Source organism: Molothrus aeneus, chromosome Z, assembly GCF_037042795.1.
Source record: "Molothrus aeneus isolate 106 chromosome Z, BPBGC_Maene_1.0, whole genome shotgun sequence".
Taxonomy (NCBI): Eukaryota; Metazoa; Chordata; class Aves; order Passeriformes; family Icteridae; genus Molothrus; species Molothrus aeneus.
Window position 1 is genome coordinate 69,945,491 of NC_089680.1, and position 27,344 is coordinate 69,972,834.

General features: G+C 42.0%; 1 protein-coding gene across 2 annotated transcripts in view; it reads left to right on the forward strand.

The window, feature by feature from the left end:
* Positions 1 to 27,344, forward strand: part of VCAN (versican) — a 99,103-nt gene that overhangs the window by 28,116 nt on the left and 43,643 nt on the right. The window contains exons 6-8 of one of the 2 annotated variants that reach the window (XM_066568852.1): positions 6,494 to 6,787; positions 17,402 to 17,803; positions 19,328 to 20,317. In XM_066568852.1, coding sequence (XP_066424949.1) covers positions 6,494 to 6,787; positions 17,402 to 17,803; positions 19,328 to 20,317 — 1,686 coding nt within the window. Of the gene's footprint in view, positions 1 to 6,493; positions 6,788 to 17,401; positions 20,318 to 27,344 lie in introns of both variants that reach the window. The other variant, XM_066568851.1, reaches the window with a different exon arrangement.

Genomic DNA, 27,344 nt, shown 5'->3' on the forward strand with positions numbered 1-27,344 from the left:
GCACAAGCCTGAGTAATGATATCAAAATTTGGGCAATAACGAGGGTCTCACCATGGAAGTCATTGAACACTTATTGGTCTGTTGGCTGCTGTTGGTCTATTACCCCAGAAGGCCATAAATGGTGGTGGGAATTCTTGCAATACATTTTAAAATAAACGTGCATTGAATTTGCAGTACTAATTTGGGTATCTGCACTGAGGATTTGTAGGAGCAACTCCATCTCGATTTTATTCCTTTTTGGCCATGTGGAATCAGGAAGTTAGCCAGAGACATGGATTTCTCCTTAAATCACAAACTATTAGCTTAAATTGAAACCAGTTATCTAGGCTAACTCTTGCCATTTCCTTGTTCTGAGGAAAGTCAGAGAGATTAAAGACTGCACAATTCTAATTTAAATAGTATGAGTTTTGCTGCGACAGTCAGAAGAATAACTGTGGGAAGCATTGAAAATTTCTGAGCTCCTGGAGATAAAAATGAGAACCTGGAGTCAAAGTATCATTAAAAAGGTACCAGGCATGGCGTTTTATTACAAACTGTTTTACATTCCTCATATTTCATCACTTGTTTCAGTGTACCAAGCACTAGCAGAAACATTCAGGGTACTTTTAACTGCAGGAAGTGATTTATGAGTAAAGATTTTAAAGTGATGGAGCTGCAAAGGTTTGGATGAGGATCCTTTAACACCACCAGCCGAAGGGGTGTCTCCTGTGATGTGATCCCTTGGATGGAGATGGGTGATGGGTGAGGAAGAGTTTGAACTCTTCAGGCAAGCAGTGTGTGGTTATTTGGTGTCTGAGATGGAGATGGAACCACCACCAAAGCCCGCTTGGTGGGGTGGGTTTGTGCACAAGCCACCCCATCAGGATTGTCTGCTGGCCAGAGCCCATCAGAGCCCATGGATGCCTGACAAGCCTCCCTCATGTGCACATGGGGCCCTCACGCTAACAGAGTTATTTTTGGGGTGTCTGTGGGGAGGATTGTGCAGCCCTCCTTCCATGCACCACTTCCCCCCCACCACAGGGAGAGCAGAGAAGAAGGATAAAAACCAAAACCAGATGTCCTTTGAATACTTTCCACCTACTCTCATGCGGTTTTGCTGTTGTCATGGAAATTTCTGTGAGAGCGATGGTCATGATTAAAGGAATCATAGTCTAAAATGTGGCCTCAGGTGAGAAGTTTCTTCTGTGTTTTGGGGAGCTAAAGATGTTCTCTGGGATCTATTCTGATTCTGGAGCAACTAGATTAGGTTTCAAAAGTGGGACACAGAGAAAATCAGGTTTTTTCTCTAGTTCAGGGCATAGGGTAGAATTATCATCTCTTCCATTCTACTGGACACTTATCCAGCCTTCACCCCTCATGCAGGTTTAAGTTCTCAAGAGGATTCCTGTTCAGCCAATGGGTCTGCACAGAATAGACTCAAGACATTCAGGAAAGTTTAGTTAAACCATTGCTGCTTGTGCATCAAAAGGAATCAAATGACTTGTTCTGACGTGCAAGAGAAAAAGATTTCTTCATCTTGTCCAGCCTCCTGCTTTAAAGTTGAACCAAGCTGCTTAGATGTTTGTGGTTTTCCAGCCCTGCAGAGTGGTTTTGGTAATTAGTGACTTTGTTAAGGACACCTCCTTATTACCCTGGTGTGTCAGAGAACCAGCCCTGAGCAGCAGAGAAAGAGAGGAGGGGGATGAGGAAGTTCTTGGTCCTGAAGTCACAAGGGTAAATATTTTAGTCCTCAAAGTGGTCATTCCTGCCTCTTTGCACACTTGACCATGTCCTAGGAATGAAGTTTTGAACAGATTCCATGTTTTTGAAGAAAAGAAAGTTGTGATGGCAGTGCCTCATGACTGCCTGGACTTTGACCTGCTGCCTGTGTCCAGGTGAGGAGCAGTAACCACAGGTTACAGGTGCAGGTGAGAAAATGCTCTTAGAATGCTCTATAAAACATCAAAAAAGATGCCATTTTGTCACTCTTAGCCAGCTTTTGTCTCTGACCCAGGGTTTTATCTCTACCCAGCTGTAGTCACAGAATCCAGGAGCTCTAACACTCCCAAAGGACATCTCTGCTTGGTGAACTTGGTGGGTTCCAACTCTCAGAAACAAATGAATAGATCTGGAGTTCACCACAGGCACATTATGCTAAAAAAAAAAAGGGGAAAAAAAAAGGTAGCTCCCAAATTCTTAGTGGGAGATAGTGTTTCTTCTCCTCAAACAAAACTATCACAGAGGAACTAAAATGAAAAGGCAAAGTTTTTGTCTTGGCTTTTTTTTTTGTTTTTTTGGGGTTTTTTAGGTTTTTTGGGTTTTGATTTTTTTGTTTTGTTTTGTTGATTTGGTTCTTTGTTTTGTGGGGGGTTTTTTTTGGCTTTTTTTGGGGGGGGGTTTGTTTTTTTTTGTTTGGTGGTTTTTTTTTGTTTTGTTTTGTTTTGTTTTTTTTTAATTGTGAGAGTTAAGCATTTTCTTCCGTGGGAATGATTAACTTTTCATATAATCAATATCCCTCTGCATTTTCTAATGCCTGGCTTTGGATGGTTTTGAGGGTTACAGAATCTGAGTGCCTGACCACAAGGTAAAGCTCATGAACACCAAATTCTGGATAAGACAGTAATAATCACAGAATCACAGAATCACAGAATCATTAAGGCTGGGTAAGAAGAATTTTGAGATCATTAAGTCCAAACATCAGCCCAGCACCACTACCCCAGTCAACACAGTTGTGTGTTGGCCCCTGGCTTTGGTTCTAGCCTGCCCTTCTTCCCACCTTGCTTTTAAGTTGTGTGATTAATGACATTCACATCTACTAGTGTGCCCAGCTCACCCAGACATCTCCTGAGGAGAGAAAGTGAATCAAAGCAATTAAACTTGCTGTAAAATCAGCTGATAAGATTTTTAGAACTGATTCTTGTAGAACTTCAATGTTTTCCTCGGGGATTGCATGTGAGTCGTCTTTTGTCTTCAAGAGAAAAATCTGACTTCTTCATCTGCCCCAATGTTTTGTAAAGAGATGGAAAAAGCCTGACTTTCATCAGGTATCTCCTTTGACCAAGCAAAACAAACACATGTAAGAGGAAAATCCTGGGGATTCTTGGAGCGCAGTGACCGCTGAGGCCGCTCCATCAGCCTGAGGCTTGGTTTGGAACGGGAGCCAGCAATAACACACATTACATTATTGTCTGCAGCCTAAACACTGTCACGTTCTCCACCCCACCCCCTGGTACTGCTGAACCAGTTTTTCTTCATCTCCTGGCCTAAGCCCTGGGCTTTGCCTGCAGAGTATTGCTGAGTTACTCAGGGTGTGCTCCAGCTATAAAAACAATGCACGTGGCTGTTTAACACACACAGAATTGAGTTTTCCCTGCCTGGTGTTGGTGGCTATGTCATTTGTTTATCGAGCAGATGAGTTTTTCCTTTTAATTTCCTCATTTTCAGGGCTTTGGCTGGGAAACTGAGGGGCTTCCAGTCATCTTAATAAAAACACTGTAAGAGTGTAGTGGGATCTGTCCTCCTGTCAAATATGGAAGCTGTTGTGCTTTCAAAAACAGGAGTAAATTGTAGAGACTGCATGGATTAAATACATTTCATTAACTTGAGAATTACTTTTCTTACTTTTTAGAGGAAGATTCTGTGCAAGGCTTGAGTCCTTTTCTCTTTGATACTTTGAAGGAGTCAGGATGTTTCAGACACATGCTAGAAGGGAAGGAGATCAAGAAACCCCGGGAAAACTCACATATTTTAATTTTTTTGTAAGGTGGTTTGAGAAGCTTGCAGAAGCCAAAAAAACTTTCAAGTGTTTCTGGATTCACATATCAAGCAAGGCCCTTATTAAACTCTTTTTTTGTTTTTCGCATTTCATCCCAACAATTATTAAGCACATTAAGTGCACATTTAATCACAGAGAATTTTAATCAGTTCTCAAACTGGAGGACAAATTGAGAAGTCATAGCTCCTAGAGTAATTTACTGCTATTTGCAGTATGACTTTTGCCCCTTACTTCATTTTTTGGAAATAAGAATTGTGGAACCATAGAAAAATGCTCTCTAACTAGAGCAATTACAAGATTACATGCTTTAACATCTTTGCCCTTTATCTTATCACTAGCATTCCTGAAATAAATGCACATTTACTTGGTATATGATGGAATTTTGCTCATTGCCCTGCTGCCTTTTTGCCTTCTTTGTGAGGCTATTGTCACAAATTCTTGAATATACCAATTAGGTGTCAAATACATTTGATTTCACTTATTGGATTGTTTTGGTTAAGATGTGTTTTTCCTTAAATATGTATGTGTTTTCTTCTTCTTCTTTTTTTTCCCTTTGTTTTAAATTGTTTTTTTTTTTTATAAAACTATCCTTGACAAAGATGGTGTTTGTTTGACAGCAGCTGATTTTAACAGATGAACAAAATAAGCCCATGTGGGGTCAGTAGAATATATTCAGCGCAGAGAAAGGTATGACACTCATCTTTTAAGTGGGCAGGGTTATCACTATTGCAAACACAGGCACACTCCAAGGCAAACCTGGGGCAGACTTCTGCCTAGAAAGTGCAGCTTGGGCAAGTCAGTTCTCTGCAGAGTGACCTCTCTTAAAGAAGAACCCTGCATTTTGAAATCTTACACCAATATTTAACCCCTCCCTTAGTTTCTCTGCCTTAACTGAGTGCAGATGACAGACCAGATGCATAAATAGCACTAACTTTAATGATGTGGTGTACAAGCTCCATTTGAAGCCAGTGATCCAAATCACCTGATGGAGAAATTGCTTTTATAGTGATCTTGCACTGTTTACCCATTTTCCTGTGTATTCTATAAGTTTCTTTCAGAAGGAGTGTTGTGGGGTTGCCTGCAATATTTTTTTTTGTTTACAGAAGTCATGGAAATTCATTGTTCTTCTTCACTTTTCTCACGCATCTAACCGGACTGATATCTGCTGAATAATTACAATTAAATTGCATTTTAACTACTAATTTTCATATACATCATGGCTGCTGTGAGAGGATCAGTGAACAGTTCTCAGAGCAGAGAGGGCTGCTCTGGAGACACCTTTTTTTGCTCTCCTGTTTCACCGTGCTGCTTTTGGGACAGGACTGTGGGATTAACTGCACCCATCACTCTGTGCTGGACATGGCAGCAGAGCTGGCAGGCAGATGCAGAAGGATGTAAAACAAAAAATGCTCATTTTCTGTGTGCTCTGAAGAGCTGAATGAGCCATTCTGAGGACAAATGGCTCTTTGCTTCCCTTATCTGTCCCTCTACCTCCAAGCTGGGAGCTGCACACAATGTGAATAAAGCAAGTTACACTATGGGATTGGTGCTACAGCTGTAATAACAAATCAGAGCCTCTACCTAGGAGGAAAAAGAAAGCTGGCACCCTGCCTCCTTTCACACTTGCATTCCTTTCAGGCCCCTAACAAGTGTAATATTGATGTGAATGGAACTGCTTGGGGTGATGTAGTTTCTGTCTGCATTTTTCTGTGCTCCCTTCAGACCCGTGCAAGGGTAGGACAGACTGGCTGGTGTGGAAAAGCAGTGTTTTCCACAACAGCGGCTGTTGTGTCCTGGCCTGCTGGGGCTGAGGGGGGGCATCACTGTCTTGCAACAAATATTTTGATTTTTGTGCACCAGCATCTCATTTTAGGTCTGTCTGGTTTAATCTGAAGTCTAAGCAAAAACTGGGAAAGGGGTCAGTTTACTGCTTCATTCCCAGGACACGAACATGAGAGGCTTGTCTTTTCTTTAGAGTGTTTGTGTGAATGAGGGAACCAAGACAACTGCACAATGGTGGTTTACCTTGGAAGCAAAATATTAGATGTGCTATTTGCTTTGTTTTAGTGTCCAACTGGATGGCTATTGCTTACAAACTGTTATTCCTTGGAAGCTGAACTATGCTATCAACATTGTAGACTAATTCAGCTTCTCCACACAAAGAGGGCTTTGTGCATGTAACATGTCTTGTGCGTTTCCTCACCTTTGTTTCCAAATGGGACAAGAGGAAGTCTGATGGAAATCCAACATTAGAAACTGCTCTAGAGCAGCCAGTGAAGAATATTTCCTGTTCTTTGAGTGTTTGAAGTGAGATTCTAGCAATGCCTAGAAGGGCCAGATAGAAGGCTTGCAGAAGTAGATTTGCTTTAAATTCTGATGGACTGGATTTAATTAACTCAGTTGAGCTGCAAATTCTACTCTAACAGGGGTCACAGTGGAGCCTCATGGCTGCTGTTACCTCTTCTAGAGACCAAGGAAGGGACTCAGTGTCCAGCCACAGGGTACTTCACGGCATAAAGTTTGCTTAAAAATGTTCATGCTTTGTGGCAGTTTAACTTTCAATTCCAGGCCTGGAACATTTGGTTTACAGCCATCTGATTATTTTTCTCTTTAAGGAAAAAAAAATACTCACATTTTGGGAAAAAATCCCCAACCTTGCAGGACTCTGCAATTGATTGATGGCGGAACATGCTAGTCAGCCTTTGTCACCTTTCTTTTTTTTTTTGTTTCCTCCTGCAGATGAAGTGGTCCACGTCTCAGCCCCCCAGAAGTTCACCTTCGAGGAAGCTAGGGAGCTGTGCGAGGAGCGAGGAGGTGTCCTGGCTTCCGTGGGGAACCTCTACGTGGCCTGGAGGAATGGCTTTGACCAGTGTGACTACGGCTGGCTGGCGGACGGCAGTGTCCGCTACCCGGCCTCGGTGGCGCGGCCCCAGTGCGGCGGAGGCTTGCTTGGGGTGAGAACCCTGTATCGCTATGAGAACCAAACAGGCTTCCCTTACCCCGATAGCAAGTTTGATGCCTACTGCTATGAACGTAAGCATTTATTATTTTTTGTTTTCTGGGTGGTGGTTTGCAGCATGCTTGCCGCGAGGAGCGGTTCCTTTGCCGCGTGTTTTGCGTCGGTTCTTGCGGTGAGCGCGGGTTTTTAGGAACTGGAACAACTAAAGCATTGTTGTCTTAAAGTAACATTGTCAATGTCTTAAAGTAACATTGGCAGGTGAAGACAGGCAGAGTTTTAAGGTAAGTTTTCAGCCTGAGCAGTGTTTTGACCGTGAGTCTGTCCGTGCTCCGTATTTTGGTGCCCGAGCACACCTTGGTATCTTTGCATCTTGTCAATGGACACCAGACAGACATTCAAAGATCACCTGGGCATGTCACCTCCTCCAGGTGACTCTGCCTTGGCAGGAGGCTGGACTAGATGATCTCTGGAGGTCCTTTCCAAGCACATCTGTTCTGTGGTTGCATGATAAATGTCCTAAAGGTGAACAATGGATATTCTGTCCCCAGTGATGAGAGCAAGAGAAGCTGTTCTCGGGCTATGAAACAAGGCTGGCCACTTTCAGGTCTCTCAATGCCAGTAATTTGGGGCCTATCTCTGGATCCCAGGCATGTTGTCCCATCACTTTCTTTCTCTTTCCTACTCAGTGTTTCATGGGCCAGTGGGTGGTCTGAATTGCCTTTCTTACTGCAGCTTGTTTCCCTCCAGGTATTTTCACAGGCACTTCAAGCTCTTGCCACATTCACATGGTAGATATCACCAATCTAAACCAGATGTCCTCCACACCTGTCAGCATTTTTTTGGGGTCAGATATTGCCCTGTAAGCTCATCTGTCTTCAGTGCCTGCCACCTGGCTCTGTTATGGTGCAACCACTCCTTGAATGGGTTCCTGTTGTCCCAAAAGGTTCACCAGCTTCCCAGCTGAATATCCTGCTTCCCTGAGACTTGCAGCCTCAGCACAGGGGGGTTGGACAGCTCAACTATTTCCCTGCAGGCCTCTCTGTCCAAGGAAGTTCCTTGTTGCAAATAGCATGACTGACATTAACATTGTGTTGAGTTAAAAGTTCAGAACTTGGTCATTAATGATGAATATTTAGGTTTTTTTGGACTCAGTCCAGTGACTGTAACTCAGAACTACTTGAAATGTGCAGTTTGTACTGTCCCCATTTTTGTGGATAATGAACTTACTGCAGCTGCAGATCTTTCTAGCTCAGGCACTGAAGACCCATTTATGAGCAAATCTTACTCTTTGAGAACAAATCCCGACATCTGCTGCAACATTATGGTCTGGCTGTTCTCAGACACTGTTGGTTTGTTGTTTTAATTTTCCTTTATAGTTTGTGTGTATGATGTTCCAAACTTTGCATGTGGAAATAGTCCTAATGGAACTAGTTACAGGAAAAAGGACTTAAGTTCAGGAGTCTGTGCTCTAATCTGCAGAGCAGCATTTTGTCATATCACTCCTTCTGTTCCTACTCCAAATTGTTTATGACCTGTTTAAAGTGTTGCGGATAAAAAAGACTTTAATGAGGGTGTATTTCATAAGTCCCTCTAAAAGACTGGGGTAAGAACTGAACATTTTGCCTGTAATCTAGTCTTTAGTTAGGACAAATTCCAACCTTCTGTTTGTTTTTGTGAATTTTGCCTCTTTCAAGCAAGATATGCATTTACAATGTTCTTTCCAGAAGTTTTAGTTAGCACAGTTTGTGGTAACATACCATTTGTTCCAAAAGTGACCTTGATAGGTATTGGGTTGTTGCCTTTTATAAAAAGGCTTTTCCTGAGAAGTCTTGCTCTTGGTATATAAAGAATAAATATTTCATCACTTTGCAGCCCAGGAATAGACAATTCAGGACTATCAAACTTTTTACAAGAGAAAATAAGACTAAACAGAACCAAAACAATTTGGTAGAGGCTGAACAACTCTTCAGCACTTTTAATTACAAACAATGGAATATGAGAATTAATTGAACACTGCTGGCTAGAGGACTCAGGTTTTGCCAGACTCATCTGCCTTTGTGTAGGGAAATGCAGGGGTGTCATGCTGTACCCTCCTTCAGGGTGCCACAAATTTCAGAAGTTACTGAAAGCTCTCTCTCCCTCTCAGAAGGTGCTTGGGATCTCACAGGAGCCAGCTGTGACTCCTCACTGCTTTTGCTAAAAGATTTATGCAAGTGGTGAGTAATGAGACTCCCTGCCCAGCATCTTGGTCCTCCACATCTCAAGCAGCTGCCTGGTGCAGTGGCTTCAGAGTGAGTCACTCTCTCCCACTGGGGCCTTGGAGCCAGTCCCTTCTTTGGGGCAGAAAAAGGGAGAGGATTAAAAAAAAAAACCAAAAAAACAAAAAAAAACAGGCTCTGCATGAGAGCAGAAGGCTTGAATTTAAGCCCTTTGTTTCAAATCATCCTTTGTCTGGAAGTTTCTTCCGAAATTTCCCATTATCTCAGTTTCAAAGTTTCGGTCCACCACAAAATCTGTTGTCCCCCAGCTCTGCCTGCTTTGGGGTTGGCATTAAGCTCTCACACAGTGATTCCCACAGTGCCTGACAACAAAACTGTCCTGCCCAGCACCTGGGCTCTCAGTGAAACCCCTGCTCACAGCTCTCACTGTGTGTGTCTCACACCTCTCCCTCCTCACCTGGACATGCAGTCACACCACAGCACCCCTGTGCTTATTCAAGCTGTTCCTGTCTTCACAAAGACAAATTGTGCATTTGAGAAAGGGGATATCTCCTTCATCCTGCTCAGGCTCCTCACTCCTGTTTCGTGATTTTGGGTGTCTCTGCTGGAAAGTCTCAAAATGTTAATTTTAATTTGTGGTTTTAAGAAACCTCAATCTGTATTTTGAGCATTTTGTTTGCTTTCAAAGAGGAATCATATTTATTGAAATACATGAAAAATACAGGGAGTAAATTCAATTTAAAAATTATATTCACTAGTTTCAGTAGAGCAGCCAACCTGGACAACTTTTAAAGTACAGTTAAGTTCAGAATTTTAACTTCAGCAGTGTTATGGGTACAAAATTACATTGTATGAAATGTCTTGACTTTATGAAAATAAGAGTGGCCCAGACTAATAATACATGATTTAAAATATAAAAGCCTTGTTAAAAACCCCTGAAACTTTCTCCCCTTTGATCACAAGTACTTTTCACTCTTCAAAAACCACATGGGTCTAAGTTTTTGAAACATTATCTGTCTGTTTCATTTCATACCTCCAAGGCTTTTGCCAGACCTTTTCTTTCTTTTTTTTTCTTTTCTTTTTTTTTTATTTCTCTCTGAGAGATACCTAATCATGTATCTGATGGGGCCTGAAAAGGTTTCAGGTTAGACACATGATTAAGTACTTGCAGCTCCTTGGAGGCCATCATCAGAGGGAAAATTTTTCACGTGTTAACATATAGGACTTACGTTAATATGTTTAAATAAAAAAAAAAAAAAAGAACAGTGCTGCTGAGCACTTATGCTAATTTGTAAGAGATGAAAATATTTCATCATTAAGAAGATGATGAATATAATTTAAATTGCTTAAAATGTATGTTTTTAATAGATACGTATATAATAATTAGTTCTTTCAGAGAGCTATAGGGGATTTACTTAATCCTGTATGTCAGCCTCCCAGTCCCTCCAGGGCTATTTCACTGGACTTTGTAGAAATCTTGTCACAGACTTCAGCTGATTTTGGATGGACCTTTTTATCCCACAGCAGCCATTGAACAAATTGCACTCCAGAAATGCACTAATCAAAATGCATTCAGGTTCTTAACTTACATACCTGCGACAAAGCTGAAGTTGATGAGCTCTGTACACAGAGGTGGTTGGATTTTTTGAAACACAAACCCCCTTTTTGCTGAGAAACAGTGATTTATTAACGCTGAATTCTTTCATAGACCTGTATTGGTTTTGGCGAATCTTTCAGCAAAACATTTTTCACTTTGACTCAAAACACGTGTTGACCGTTTCGCTCTGGATTTGCCCATTCTCTTTCCCATTTTCCTCTCTCATTTTGACTTTGTTTCATGCACCTTTATTGCTTCTCTTTTGTTACACCACTTTGGTTTGGCATCGCGGCACAATTTTAGCAGGAGATTGGAAAATTCCAGTTCTGGGCTGGTGTTGCCATGCCTGTTCCTCAGGAATGGAGAGTCCACGCTGCTTTGATTGCTCCAATCCAGCCCCGTCGAGAGCGGGTCCAAGTCTGCCACTGCTCGGGGCTGAGGCCCCCTTGCTTTGATGCTTCATCCATCTAAAGCTCAAAATCTGCTCTGTAGGAGAAATATAGGAAATTATGACCTCCACAGGGCTTTGGGGCATCCTACAGCACCACCATGGCAGGCTCAGGCAGCATCCACAGTGCTCCTCTTGTCCTGCAGCAGGATAAAGGATAAAGGATAAAGGCTGCTGGGCACAGCTCAGAAGCTGGCAGGAGGAACGCTGTCTTCCCCTTCTGCTGCATGTGACTTAGCTTGGAAAACCTTGAATAGCCGTGCAGCTCTGTCCTTCTCCACAGCAACCGTCGGTAGCTGCGTGTCCCAGCTATTTCCTGGATGAGGGAATTATTTCCAGCCTGATGTCAGGGGCTGTGTTACGGGAGATCTGTGGATTTCTGATCAGTTTGGGAACGGACGCGGAATAATGAAGACATCGGGCGTGGCGAAGCACGAGGAGCAGAATTGCCAATCTGAAGGGAAAAAAAAAACCAAAAAACAAAAAGAAATTTCTATCTGAAGAAGCACAGTGCTGGGCATAATAAATAATAAGCACAGTGTGCTCCAGCATTTCAGAGTCCAGTGTCAGAATGGGGAAATGCCTTTGGGCAGGTGAGGATCCCAAGGTCAGGGCATTGAGCACAGCCTGTGCAGGGCTGCTGGCTCTGCTCAGGCCGCCTCTCCGTGAAGGTGAAGCTGTGCAAAGAGATTACCCCCAGACAGCCATTCTCCAGCCTTTTATGATCTTCCTAAGAAAGCAGATTTATGTTCTTCTCTCAGATATGCCGTTCGTCAAGTCCCCCACAGCTGCAGAGATCCCTGGTAATTTCTCGGCCCAGGTGTGGCTGTAGTAAATCCCTGCTTCTCTCTGCTGGGCTCATGGTGAGCAGCACACCGACAGCCCCTTGCAGCTTCCTCACCCCACTCTTCCTCAGGGCTTTGAGAGCTCAGTTAGACCATGCTGAAAACTGCAAGAAGACCTCAGTCCACTCCAAACCAGCCTGTGCTGTTCATCTCAGCAGTGTCTCACCCTGAGAAGGAGGGGAAGGAAGTGGGGCCTGGGTGCAGCTCAACCTTTTAAATGCTGCATAAAGTAGGAGCAGAGATTTATCAACCTGACTGATGTATGAGGAGCAGCTGTTTGGAGCACCATGAAGAGCTGGGGAGGAGATGCTTCTTGCCTGAGCAAGTGAACTTGCATTTGCCTGAGTGATTCAAAACTGGGTGCTCAAAGAACAACCTCTGAGTGCAAACATTGTGGCCAGACAGAGAGAGAAAAGAGAAGAAGACACAGTTGGAGGCATTTTCCTTCCACTGCCTCAGGTTACTGGCTAGGTCAGGTAACAAGGGTAGGATGAGGAGGAGCAATGCGAAGAAGTGGAAGGTCCACCCCTATAAATGCTCAAGTGCAGAAAACATGAATTGATTTTGCTCTTTGTCACTTTTGCTCCATTGCAGCTGTGGGGTCTGGGCATCACCCATGGCACACAGGGGTGATTTCCCCCCTTTCACACCAAGAATCCTGCTCTCAGTTCTTACCCAAGTGACAATCTTGGCCCTTTTTGTTCTTCAATTGTTTTTTTGCGGTCACAAAACAAAAGATTATTGCTTTTATTTGGTGCTGGGTTACAGATTTAATTAGGAAGAGCTGACTAAAGAGGGTTGCTGATTTTTTTTTGTTGTTGTTGTCCTCTTTGGCAGTTTCATAATAAATAATGTGGAAAGAGAAATGCTTTTTGCTATTGTTCTTTTGTGGATAGATTGGCAGGTTATAATTCGTCCACAGAACTGCACTTGCATGTGGGGAAACCAGGAGATAACATATCTTTTCCTCTTCAACCATCTGACTTCAGAAGTTATGAAATAGCAAGTGGTTTTACTTAAGAGTGTTTGTGTTCACAGAGCTAAAAGAGCTGCTGCCTCTGCTGTTTTGTTAGCTGGAAGAAAAGACCTTGGGCAGTGGTGTGAAGAGGATGCAAAAATTTTTATTATAAGTTTTTGTTGCAAATAAGACAGCCTGATAGTTTTCAAATTTCTGGGTACTTTTTTAAGAATCCTGTTGGTTTTCTCTGCTATGGCACATGCTTTGTAAGCAGGAACAGATCCTGCACTTAAATTTTCATATTTTTCTCATTACATTTGGCTTTTGATTTTGACGTCAAAACAGAGTGTAGGTGAGTGGGAGTATGCACCTGGAGTTACAGAGAAATTCTTACAGCCGCACTGTCAGATTTTGAATTCTGCTACCAAAAGTCTCATTATTTATGAACAAAATGCCCTGTGCACCACTGCTTCTGGAAAAGTGTGAATGAGCAGGTGCTGGATCAGTGCCATGATCAGAGGCTTCTTGCTCAGCCTGTAACTCAGAGCACCAATTTTTGTCCTTTCTTTTTTTTTTTTTTCTTTTCTTTTCTTTTTTTCTTTTTCTTTTTTTTTTTTTTTTTGGATCTGTTCTTAATCTTAGACTTGTTCAGCTTGGAAGGCTCTGCCAGTAATTTAAACTCCAGCTGGCAAAACTTTTGGGCTCAGGGGAACATTCAAGGCTGTCCTCTCTGCCAGGGTTGGTAGCAGGGAAGGAAGAGACACCAAGAAGAAACACAACAAATTAACATAAAAAAATATGCAAAAATGAAGCAAGGCAGCTCTCTGCATTGGCATTGTGCTTAAATTGGGCTCAAAGATTTCAAACATTAATTTTGAGTGTCTCAACATTATTTATATTTTGTAATAATTTATTTTGGCTGTAATTCACAGAAATAATTCAGTATTTCCAGCTTTTGTTCCAACTTAAAGCAAATTTTTGTTGTTTTGGCTGTTAGCAATGCCCCAAAACAATCTCTGCCTATAGGGTCTATGTCCTTCCAGGTTCTTAGGTACTTACCTAAATGTAAACAGATAAACAGTATTTGTGAGTGCAGAAAAATTGCTCAAGTGGTTCAAGTTAGGTACATGAGTAGATCTGGTAATGTTGAAAAACCATGGGTACAAATTATAATATATATAATTTATAAAATAAGCATTTCTCCTCCATAAAGTACACTAATACTAATCCCAAATTAAACAGCACAGAAACACACCAAAATCCTTTTCTGGTAATTGTAAAGTTGAACCGTGTCTGAAGTTGTGCAGTTTGATTTTCATGAAAAAAATAGTAAGTTTCAATATTGCTCCAAAATTTTGAATCCTTGTTTAAGTCATGGTGGAAAAGAAGTAGAGGAAAATGCTGTACAGTAAAAGCATAAAATAAATAAATAGGGAGTGACAACGTATAACATCTCTGCAAAGTCATACAGCCCTTCCAAAATCAACTTCATGCATGTTGTTCAATGTAGAAGGAATTGATTAAAACAAAAAAAAAAAAAAAAAAAACCAGATAGTCTTTGATACGAGCAGCTGTTGGTGAGATAATTTGCTTTCTTGCTGCTAATATGTTCATGCATTTTATTAGGAAAATCTGTCTCATGTCTTGAACCAGAAGGAGGAGGACAAAGGAGATAGCATATTGCACGCATGATGCAAGGAGTACAGTAATGCAAAACATCTGGGTGGAGCGGAGGACAGCTCAAACTGGTGTTGTCTACTAAAAAAGCAACCTTCCCTTTGTTTATTCTTTTTTTCTTTTCACACAGAAAAAAAATAAAACAACATGGATATGTTTCTCATTGAAGAAGCGCTGTCAGGGTTTTTTTTTTTCATCCACTCAAATAAGTTTGCACTCCTGGATGATGTGAATGAAAAAACTTGCATGTAATTGTTTAGACAAAGTGACTTTAGGGTCACTCTGGTTGATTTTAACCACAGCTGATTTGCACACAATTTCCATGGGAGAAAATCTGGCTGTTTATTGATAAACTCTTAAAAAATATGGGCTCTACTTATAACACTCTATAAAGGTAATATTTATTGATTCAGTTATTAATATAAACAAACCAAATATGCTTGGTGTTTTTTCAAGTTGGCATAATAAATGTGTACCTATTCTGTCAAGTCATTAGCAGATAATAAGTCATGAATAATAAATATCTGCATCCCAAGCATAAATATCTGAACTCTTGGGACTTCCAAGCATTTCTTGGAAATCTGGGAGCTGTGTAAGTGGTTGTGAGTAAGTGTACACAATTTCCCAGCAGCGATGAGATAAACTTACCTTTTTTTTCCACAGATTAAAAAAAAAATTATCTACACTGCCCTCATTTTTGTCTGGTTCTGTTAGAGGGTATTAACATTTTAATATTTGTGCAGAGGGTGATCCTGATGGTCACTCAAAGTGTGGCAGCTGAAGCCTGAGTGAGTGTTTGTGTTGGCTGCAAAACCAATTCCATCCACATTTAGGGAACCGATCCTGTGATTAGAAGGGAGAGATTGAGACTTTGCTGCCTCCTTTCCATTTTGCTATTAAACAAAAAAAAAAAAAAAAAGAAAGTAAAAATTGTTGTTGAGGAAAATGATGAATACTTTGGTAGAGGTTTAACGGCTACCACCCAGCAGCACACACCAGTTGTGTGCATCCTTCATTTCCCAAGCCGTGAGGCAAAAACCTGTGGGGTTTAAACCAGCCCCATGCAAGCAGAGAGGGGAGGAAAAATATTTTAACTTAAATGAGTAAAAAGCATTTTCATATATATAATATGTAGCTAAATCTTCTTTGTAAAACCACAAAAAATTTAAATTTGTGGTAGGGAAAGGTATCTGCTCCTTTTTTTTTTTCTCTGCTGGCAAAGAACACCACCACTTCTAAATATGGCGACGTCATATTTTCTTGCCCTTACAATTTCCATTTCACTTTCACTTCTCGTTCAGGAAAGCTGAAATATCAACCCTTTTACCTCATTTTCCTACTCTGTAATTCTACACGTTCTTCTAGAAATCTGGAGCAGTCATCCCCTGGCCAGTCCCTCCTGCTTCAGGATGAATCAAACAGGTCTTTTGCAAAGGTGGCATTTTCAGAGCTGAGTGTGTGAAACTGAACAGATATTTGTGTCACCCTGACTTGCACACGCAGAATTCATATCTCCAGCTATCAAAGGGGCACCTAATTAGCCATGGGTGTGTGAAAAAAACCCTGATTTGTGCATGCATGTTGCTGATGCTTGAGTATAAACTGTAAAATAATGTAACTGTTTTGATTTCTGTGTGCAAAGGGAAGAGACTTATTTGATCTATTACATGCTAAGCAAGATTTTATTTTGCAAGAAGTTCTAGGTGTAGTCATGTCTCTCTGGTAAACAGTGAGTACTCATAAGCACAGACTGTTTAATGCATTCTTCATATGCTTAGAGTGATTTAAAAGCTGTATTTTGGTCTTTATCTGCATCCTTATAAGGCTTTTGACTCTCAGTTACTTACCAGTTAACAGAATTGGTTTAAGACATTCCCATCTTCCACCCATCTGCTCCTATTGCCCTTGCGAAGATTACTGGCCTGGGAAAACTGGCAGAAGGGAGGATGGTTCCAACCTGGGCTTTTCCTGAGGAAAACCTCTTTTCTGAGCACTCACTTTTTCAAGGAATTTAAAATCTGATGACACACCTTGCAGCGCTGGCTCACATTTCCTCCTTAGATGGCGTGGAAATGTGGGCTAAAAGGAGTAGACAAGCAGCAAGGCCACCAGGTTGTTTAAAACATCACAGTTTGGTTCACTGGAAGGACCTTTCTTTGTACCTCCTGTTCATCTAGGATAGCAACTCCCTCACCTTTTCCATCATCCAGAGGGTTCAGCACTTTGCCTTTGCATGTTCAGCACTCCCGTGGAAGCATTTCTGTGTGTGGAGGAGTTTCAGATGTGCATCTTTGAAGTGTCTTCAAAAGATCAACATCGTTTTAGTAGTATTAAGTTTGTGATCTTACGGTTCAACATTCTCACCTTTCCCCACAATGAATTTCTCCCAGCATAATTTAAAGGCAGGGCAGCAGCAGCATTTTCTGGTGGCATGCTTGATCCTGCTGCTTGAGCACACTCTCACTGCAGTGAGGATTCCTTCTTGCAGCTTGTAATTATGTGCTGAAAATAAGCTAAAGCATTATTTCACTCCCTTTATACATCTGAGCTGGATGCTGCGCCAAGCTTTGAAGAAAACCCACAGCTCTCCTAATTTGTGACATCTTGAAATAAACCTTTATGTCCCCAGATCAGTACCTGGCAGGCTGATGGTCACTCATGTAACACAAGGACTTCTAGGGGTAATTATATAAACCATAAATATGAAGAATATTGCTATTTTTTTCACTTCATCTGACTTTCAAGTTAGGCATTCTGCAGCTCTACAGTGTTTTATTGCATGTCATTCAATGCTCTAAAAAACTACCTAACCCCTTTGAAACACTTATTTTTCAGCATGGCATTTATTTTTTTTTGTTGGGGACATTCAAACTAACGAACTAAAGTATCTTGTGTACTGACTGTACCTTTTTTTTTTGTTTTTTGCTTTTTTTTTTTTTTAAAGCTAAAAAAGTCACAACAGAGCCCACAACCATTGAGCCCGTGACATCCCTGAGAACTGACAGCGTGAGATCATCTCCTGCTGGAGCTCCTCTCGAGCCTCCCATCTCCGAGACCCCGCTCACTGAAGTGCCTGCCACCCAAACAGTTTCTTTGGAGGAAACAACCCCAGAGTCTGAGGAGGACACAGAAATGACTACTGACGTGGCTGAGGAGAAAAGGGAGATGGAGGTGCTCATGGAGAACATTCCGCTCACCACCCTTCTACCTCAGACTGTCACCGACGGCGAAATATTCACTGGTGACACACTGGGCAGGACTGAGTACGATGTCTCACCCAGGCCAACAGACACCACGGCCCCAGATTTGGAGCTGGATCACACTTACTCTGAAGCAGAGGAACAAGGTAGGTCTGAAAGCATTGAGGACGCTTTCTTGACCTCTGTAATTTTTCAGGATAGCACAGCTGTAGCTAAGAGTTCCACTGGTTTTTGGGAAGATGCTGAGACGGGAGATGCGCAGAGGCACGATGTTGATAATCAGACTGAGCAAATAGAAGTGGGCCCTCTGAGGACAGCTACAGATAGCTTCTTACAGACTGCTCGGAGAGAGGCTGCCAGGACAGGGGCTGCAGATTCACTGACAGAGGAGAAAGTGTCCCACAGTGCCCACCTCACGAATGCCCCCACGAAAACATCACTGGAGGCGAAATCTGACGAGAAACTTACAACTGTTGTGATCCCTAAAGCTCTGCACACCGCTGAGTCTGCAGAGAGGGAGGGCAGTGAGAGCGTGCACACCGCTGTGTCTGGCACAGATTCTGGAGTGGCTGCTGGTCATTACCCAAGAGCAGAAGTGCCTGCTGCATCAGAGGCACTCCTAGATGAGCAAGCAGTAACCACTGGACAGTTTTCTGCAGTGAAAGAGTCAACGCCCTGGGTTAAATTTAGCTCTGCAACAGCATTGGACAGCGAGGCCTCAGCTGAAGGGAGCAGAGAGGACCTGAGGGACGTGCAGCCCACTGTGGCATCTGGAACACCTGTATCCTTTTCTGTGTCAGCTGCTGATCAAACAGAATCTGAGGCCATCTCAGGAAGCACCGATGCCCTGCCAGTTTTTGGAGAAGGCACCATGTCTCTTATCGCCTCATCTCAGCAGACAGAAGCATCAGCTGTCTTGGAGGAGCAGGAGGAAACAGAGCAGCCAGAAATGAGGACAACAGATGAGGAGGTCCCTCATTCCACAGCTGCCATTCCTCCATGTATTGCAGGAGAATCTGAGGGATGTTCTGCAAGGGAGAAGATCACACAGGCCCCTCCAGGTTCTGGCACGTGGCTGCCAACAGATAAAGAAGAGGGGTACATGACAGAAGAGTCATCTCACACTGGAAGAGTGATTGAGTTTGCTACAGAGGATGGCTTCTCTGGAATGGAGCCCACATCATCTCCAGGACACATTGTGGAATCCACAGTGCATCCAGGAGCTCCAATTTCAGCAGCTACAGAGGCAACTGAGACAAGCAGGGAGCCAGCAGAGACCACAAGGGATGAAGAAGTGGTATCATCTGATTTTGGTCGGAGCAGAGACACTACAAGTGCATCCCACACCAGCAGCTCCTTGGATTTGGAAATGACCACAGCATCCAAAATACCAGTGGAAGAAAGTAGTGCAACCATAGGGTTTTTTAGCTCCCCAAGTGTAACTGTATTGCCAAGTGCTGTGCCCACAGCTGTGGGGGTAACTGAGCGTGAAGGAGATGAGACATCAGGGACAGAGGGAACTATTAAATTTACAGGTGTAACCGAGGTAGATACTGCAGCTCCACAGAAGGAGTATGATGCCTCCCTAGTTCCAGTTACTGTAGAGAGTGAGGTCACTAGAGATATGCCAATTACTGATCAGACTCCTTTTGATGATGTCTTTCATACAGAAGCAACAGAAACAACTGCAAAACATAGCGAAGTGTTCCCAGAACTCTCCACACTGGACCAAGGTTTGGAACCAAGAACTGCCACACTGTCTGTGACATCTGCCCACACACACGAACCAGAGATGTCACCAGGATCTGAATGGGCTCAAACAGCAGTTCAGGAGACACTGGATGAGACAGGCTCAGCTTATGAGGAGATGTACCCAGCCACAGAGGCACCTGCACCTGCAGTGACATCCACAGACCACGGAGGGGTTCTGGCACCTGAGGAAACCAGCACCTGGTTGCACCTCACGGCAACTCCAACAGCTGGAACTGCTCCTGACCAGGATGAGGAGGTCACTGAGGTGATGCCCATAACTGCTGGAACTGAAGCAAAGACACAGGAGAGCCCAGAAACCCCCACCAGGGAGGAAGATGATGCAGTGAGCTGGGATTCTGTGCCACCCTCCCATACGACGCCAGCAGGACGTTCCACTGCGGAAAGCATTACTGACCTGGCTCTGGGAGCTTCTCCAAGCCATGCTCATCCAGAAGGCTCAGGAATGACTACAGAACCTGAGGAAACCAGGCCAGCTGTATTTGCAACAGATAAGGCAACAACTCCCAGCAGCATGACACCTTCCCTCAGTGCTGCAGACAAAGCTCAGCCCACATCTGCAACCAAGCCTTTTGTCACTCCAAAGACTCCACGCATCATTCCTGAGGAAGAAGAGGAGGTAACAAGCCATGACATCATCATAATTGATGAATCTGTGTCTCCCAGCAAAACCACTGCTGAGGATGATCTGCCAGGAAAGATGCTGGAGCCGGAGATCGATAAGGAATATTTCACAGCATCCACTGCCACGGCGGTGGCACGACCTACTGCTCCACCCCAAGTGAAGGAGGCCACAGAGGCCTTGCAACCTCAGGAGGTGTCTCCTTCCACTTCACACCCTGATAATGACATAAGATTGTATGTTATTCAAATCACAGGCAATGACACAGGTAAGATTTTGCCCTTTAGACCCACAGTCCATCAGAGTGGACAGTTTGTCATGTCAAACAGGTGTGCTTTAGGATGTGCTGGAGGTGTTTCTTGGATCACTGAAGGATGCAAAGTACCACTTTTGTCTAGACAGCAACTTGCTGAATATTGGTAGGTCTACTTTTCTGTCCGTTAAAAGCCCCTCAGAAATGAATTTTATACTTGCTGTGTGGTAAGAATTATTTCTAGGTAAGAATGAATATGAAAATGTTTTATTTCTTTTTAAAAGTCATGATGGCTACAGTCCAGTTTTCTTTTTTTAATGTTGTCAAGTCACCAATTTAACTCCAGCTGTCTGTGAAACAAGCATTTTAATTTCACAGCTTCCATTCCATGCATTACTAGTCCTAAACGAAGCACTAGATTATTTTAACATTCCATTGGTCTGTAGCAATTAACAATGCCATGTACAGTGTACTCAGCTAAAAAATGGTTAAAGCACTCTACTGCCTCCTGTGATTTGGAGGAATGGGGTTTTTTAATTTTTTTTTTTTAATAGCATATCATAGAATTTTTTAAAAATCCATCTTAGGGAATATGTGCAATACATTGATGCAATATTTAATTCTGCCACATTTTTTAGCTGATGGTTCTGTACATGTGTATGTAGCTTCAATTCCATGGGTATCCAGAACAGAAACTTCTAAAGTAGCAATGAACTGTTGGGGTTGATGATGAATATGTCTCCATAATGCAAATGTTGAAGGGTGTGCAGTTTTACATCAAAGAATCCTGTCAACTGACTATTATTTAAGATTTCATGGTAAAAAATTTTATTTTAAAACAAAAAGCAAAGGAACTGACAAGCAGTACAAAGCACAGAATTTCTGTTAGGCTCAATGTTTTATGGTGCTTAATTGTCTTATGGTTGTATAATAATTATTTTTTTTTTTTTTGAAGGAGCAAAGTAAAAAATTGGATTTTTTTTTGGTCTTATATACCTTAACTGCATGCATGTCTTTTGAATGGTTGTGTCAGAAACTGTTTTCTCTTTGGTTCTTGGCCAAAACCTCCGTGCCTCTGAAGAACTCATCCAGCAGAATTCATAATTTATGGGAGTCTTTTGGATGGTTTTTTCAGGTTTGTTCTTGGTAGGGTTCCATTCAAAAATCAAAAACCAGTAGTGGTTTTTTTCCCTTGAGATGTGCCATATCCTGTTTGGACATGTAATACCTTGGCTTGGTATCTTTTTACACATTGTGCTTATTATCCTACTTTATGTTTACAGGGTGCAAATCTGCACAAGTTATATATAGCAATAGTAGCTTAGCCTTCTATTTCAGAAAATGATAGTTCTGAAACTTTTGTTTCTGCTGTATATTATCATTATTTTGTCTTTATATGTTACCAGTGCCTTGGGAGTCTCTGTTCAATGATACAAGTCCCAGTAAGTCAGAGCAGAAGGGTAATTTCTGAAGACAAAACTTAACCCACATTTTAAGTCCTTTTGTGTCTGTGGATATTCACCTAATTTAACTTAATGATGAGTAGCTGGACTAGGTAATAGTGACATATTTTTTCTCTATTAGATTTTTGATTTGTGCTGCAGTTTATTTCCTACAGGAGAGTGGGTTGTGCTGGGCAGCTGTGTGTTCCAGGTGGTGGGAAGAAGTAGGATGGTTTGGAAGGGTGTGGATGTAGGATTTCTCTGCATCTACCTCGAGAGGAGCCTCATTTTACACTTTTTTTTTTTTTCAGAATAGTATGGGTAGTGCGTTTTATTAAATTAGGATTTGGTTCAAAGTGGATTATCTAAAGGACAGGGCGTGAAGATGCTCTTCATAGCTGCTCTTTCTTGCTCTGCCTTGGGTGATCAGATCCTTAGGACAAACTTTCTTCAGGGTTTGTCTTCTTCATCTTCACAAACTTTCAAAGCTCTGCATGCATTTCCCAGGTATAGATGTGCATATGTGACAGGGTGTGTGTAAGCAGACATAAAGTTATAAATCCTTAAAAACCTGCCTTTAAGAATTATTCAGTCTGTGAGGAGAGGAATAAAATTTATTATCTTTAAATATTATTAAATTTGTCATATGACACTGTCTGTGCTCTCTTTAGACACAGAGAGCCTCATCGTGTGTCTAGGGCAATTTTAAAAAGGAATTTTCTTCATTTTTCTGTTTTCAGGCCCTGGCAGTGGGAATTCCCCCACTTAGCTATCCACAGACTAAAGGCACCCTCTACCTACTGACCCCAAATTCAGTTAGAACTGCCAAAGATTTATTCTCTCTGAGGGTTTGGATTGATTTATTTTATTGCTACAGAAATGAAAGACATCATCTGAAAAATCCTGTCAGGCCCAGTTTCCCTTCATTGTTCTTAGTCCATAAACTTTTCTTTGTGCTGAAGAAAATGCGTATAGGGAGTAATGAAGAGGAATGAATTTGGCAAATTTTACCAACATATGCCTTTCACTAGGATGTAGTTTAACTTCTTTTTCTATCACTCTTTATTTGAGAATTGATCCACTATCATAAAGAACTACATAAACTGTACTTCTGGCTTTTTATTCTTAGCTCTTTGGAAACTGTAAATACAGTTTACATCATTACATCTCTGATAAAGTTTTTTCCTCCTTTGGCATGTTTTCAAGGTAATGCAGTTTAGCATTTTTAGATAAAGTTAATCTGTGAGGGTTATAAACAAAGGCCTTCACTGATTTTCAAGTCAAGAGTCCAAAAGTGCCTCCTAAGAAAAGACAGCTTGCTTACCAAAGCCCTTCAAGAAATAACTGTTTCAAATAGGAATTATAATGAGAGGTTATATATAGATGGCATTGTCTATAAACGAATATATTTTCCTTTCTGTGTTTGCAGAAGTGCTGGAACTATTTATGAGATTATTCTTTCCCCCTCATTCTTCACCTCCTTGTTATTCAGCTTTTGCCAGAAGCAACAGTTTAACAGTGAGGCAGGGCTCAGCAGAAATTCAGCACCATGTTTTGTTTCCTATCACTCAATTACAATAAAAACCTTGCTATTACACAGCTGAATATTGCTCCCTGCAGCTCCATTTGCCATCCACAGCGTGGGCACAATAATATTTAACTGCTCCATGGAGGTGCCATTAGGCTTTGTCAGGCGGGAGCGGTGCCTTACATTCCGCGTGGAAGAGAAAGGCTGTGCTAAACTGTGTGAATTCTTGAGATTTTCAGATATTTTAAGCAGTTTCCATCAAGCAGGGCAGAGAGCCTGTGGTGGTGGGGGCAGCCCTGGCTCGGGCGAGCTCACCTGTAGCCAGGCACAGGTGGAAGGAGAGGCAGGAAGGATTCCTTGTGCCTTCCTCCTCCTCCTCCTCCTCAAACCCTCACCAGACTGGCACCAACTTCTCTGAAGAGCCTTGAAGTCCTTGGGCTGGAATGTGCTGTTGATACGTGGAATGTGTTATGGATGTATGGAATTTCAGGGGATATCATTCTTCATCATTACTGCAGGCTGAAGCTGCACTCGAAAGGTGTGGAGTTAAATTCAGGTAAATAAAGGGGCAAGGATATTTTCCTGTCTCATACACACATGTCCCTTAATATAAAGTAGTACAGTAACTGGAAGGTGATACTAAATGTTATCATTTCTAAGACTTTACATTTATTAATTAGACCAGAAGAAGGTTCTTCTAGAGGACTTCTTTTCTTATTCTAGAGATAAATAGCTATACTCCTAGCTTTTAAAATGCATGCTTGCAGTCAATGAAAACTCCTATAAAGGAACTTTACTTTTAGATTAAAAAAAAAAAAAAAAAAAAAAACAAGGCAGGGAAACAGAAGTAATTTGAAGACCTGGTGGAAGGTGAAACTCAGTCTGAATTCTGGAGGATGTGTTCTAGGGCTGATAAGAAAGACCCCAGAGCTGAACAGATAAAGCTGTTCATTTGTGTAGGAATACAGCAGTTTTCATTGAGAAAATGTACAAACAAATCCACACACTCCCATGTGGGCAAACATGGGGCAGGTGCACAAATTAATCTGGGTAGTAAGACTTGTTTTTTTCTGACAGCCCATGGGCAGATCTCAGGGAGGTATTTCAGTTAATGAGGAAAAACATCCTTGCACACGAGGAAACATCCCTTTTTATGCTACAGGAAGGGCCACACACGTGTTTCAGAATGGAAGGGGCCTGGGACCTTCATCCACTGGAGCTGGAACCAGGAGCTTTTCCCTTGGAATCACGAGAGTGAGGAAGCCAAACACCCCTGCAGCGTGAGGTGTTAGCACATGCGCAGCTTCCCACGGCATCAGATGGGACACAGGGTTTAGTCCTTCTCTGCGAGGATGCAGAATTTGCCACCTCGTGCCCTGTTGTGTCCTCATGCTCTGATGTTCCCTGGTGGTGCTGCTGGTGCTGGATGGTCATGGATTAGCAGCTGGGAAAAGAAGAAAAAAAAAAAAAAAAGAAAAACAACCAACCAAACCTGAAGGAACTTTTCAGCTCATAAAGCTTTTATGAGCTGAAAAATGCTTGTGGGGGTGTTGTTTAACAGTGGTTGAGGGGATGCTGGAAACATAACTCCTGTCTGAATCAGGAGTAATTTGCACACCTGTGTTTTTTGGAGACATTTGAAAGTCTTTATTTAGTGAATATGTTTCAAAGTGTTTGTTGGACCCTGGGACTCACACCAGCTCTGTCTGGTTTCTTGTCCCCTCCAGCTTTGAAGAGAGTGAAATTGCAGGAGCTTGTGCTTTGTGGATGTGGATTTTTATGGAAAGAGGTTACAAACCTTTGTGTTTCAACATGTAATTCTCTGACATGCATATTTCTGTCTTAGCAGTGTGAGAGGGCAAGCGAAATTTGAATGAAATGCAGGATGGTAATGAGCCATAGTCATAAACCTTAACAAAGGAGGCAGAATAGAGTCTTTTCAGGTCCATCTTAGGCCTTGCCTTAAAATTCATTTAATCTTCTTGTCTTCACAGCTCCTTCTGGAGGGCTGTCAAAGATCGTCATGGCTCTGTTTAAGCCTGATTCTAATATCTAGCCTGAATTGCTCCTTGGCCAGTTTATACCCGTGTTTGTTCTTGCCAGCATTGTCTTTAGCCTGAATAGGCCTTTTTTCTTCCTGACACTTATCCCTTGATACTTTTATTTCTCTGCTCAGTCTCAGAGAATGACCACGTCCCCTTGCTCAGCCCCCGTTTTTGGTGGCTCCTGAGGGGGGGAGCGTGCGTGGGAGACTGGGAATGCGCTGGTGCTCTGCAGGGAGGGAAGATGCTGGCTCTGCCCCAGGCCCTGGGGCTGTTGGGGTGACCACTGCCTCTTCCAGGCATCGCAAGGGACAGCCTGAAAGTCTGCAGCACCCAGGGCTGCATCTCTCTTCATCTGTACCCACACTGTTCTCCTTTAAGGTGTTTTATTTGTGCTCGCTGGCAAATAATCTCTCTGGACACCACTATTTGTGGTGTACGCACACGTGTGCTAGGAGCAATTTTTGGTGTGCCTTTCTTTGCTGATTATTGTGCTAGTCTCCTCCCTTTCAGCAGAAGTCTCTCTTTGTCTTTTGTGTGCTGAAATCACCATTTGTTTTTTTCCCCAAATGAGAGGTATGTGCTACTGAAAGCCATGGTTTCTCTAGAGGACCTATTTCAAACCAAGGTTTACTGTAAGGAAAGCTGCTGTCTTGCAGCTAGGCTGACCTGAATTAATTTCTGGTGGGATCTTGAAGCAACAGCAAAAGTGGCCTCACATGGGCAGGACCCATTTCCCACCTTATTAAATGCAAAATATAGTCTTATTTTTTTTTCTTCCTTTTTTTTTTTTTTTTTTTTTTTCCTTAATGGAGGCCTGAACTTGTCTCTTTATCAATTGTCACGTTCTAAACTTCATTTCCCAGGGAAGCAGGTCTGACTGGAGTAACTTTCACATCCTGAATGACCAGACTCTCTGTATTATTCATAAAACCTGCTGTGGAGCTGGCCAGGTTCTTCCTGTGCCTGGAGTAACTGAAGTGTTAAACGCTGAGCAGCGTGGCCAGATCCTGATTTCATCTTCCCCAGTGTAATTACACCACAGTAATTCCAATGAGGTGATTGAGAGCAGAACTGTGGTGAGGATGTGGGGATAGTAGGTATCACAATGTCTTCATAACACTTTGCAGATTCTGGGTCATTTGTGTAATTAGGTGATTATTTTTTCTTCAGAACACATTTGAGTACAGTCCAAACTGGTAGATCTGTTGTTTAACTAAACCAGTTGGGGTTTTTTCTATATTAGAATAGTCTTTTTTTCTATATTAGAAATATATTTCTATATATTAGAAATATATATTAGAAATATATTTCTATATTAGTCTCTTTTTTCTATATTCTTTTTTCTACATTAGAATAATCTTTCTATATTAGAATAGTCTTTTCTTTAAAAAGCCCTATGGAGGGCTTTTTAAAATAGGTTGTACACCATCCCTTATAAAACATCCCTTCTGTATATATATATACATCCCTTCTGTATTTAAAACAGAATGGCAGTGATGCCTTGTATGAAAGCAAAAATAATATCCAAGTAATTTTAATAAATTCAAGCTTTTTTTGTGCACTTCTCCTTTTCTCAAAACAAAGGAAAAACAAAAACAAACCAACTCCACCAGCCCCATATCCAACGGAGCTGAAACTTGATACTTAGAAATTTTCACAAGAAGCTAAAACTGAATTAACAAGTGGTCTTTGGGCCACTATTGCTGGCTCTTCCTGAAGAAAGACTTATTATAGAACAATAATTTCTCTTTCCACATTCCTTTCTAGACTTCCATAGATACAAGGAACAGTGCCCTCACATTAAATACTGTTCAGAGGATGCCTACACATTCCCTGCTGTTTTTGCATTGTATCCAAGGAGACGTCTCAGATCTAGACATAGGGATTACACATTTCCAGCTTTCTTATGGCTCTTTGTTTATTCATGAGAGAAATGAAGGAATTTTATTCATAGGTACAATGTAGTTTTTCATACTTCTGTTGTGAAGAACAGGAATTCCTTTTAGGAGTTTTGTTTACATGTGGAG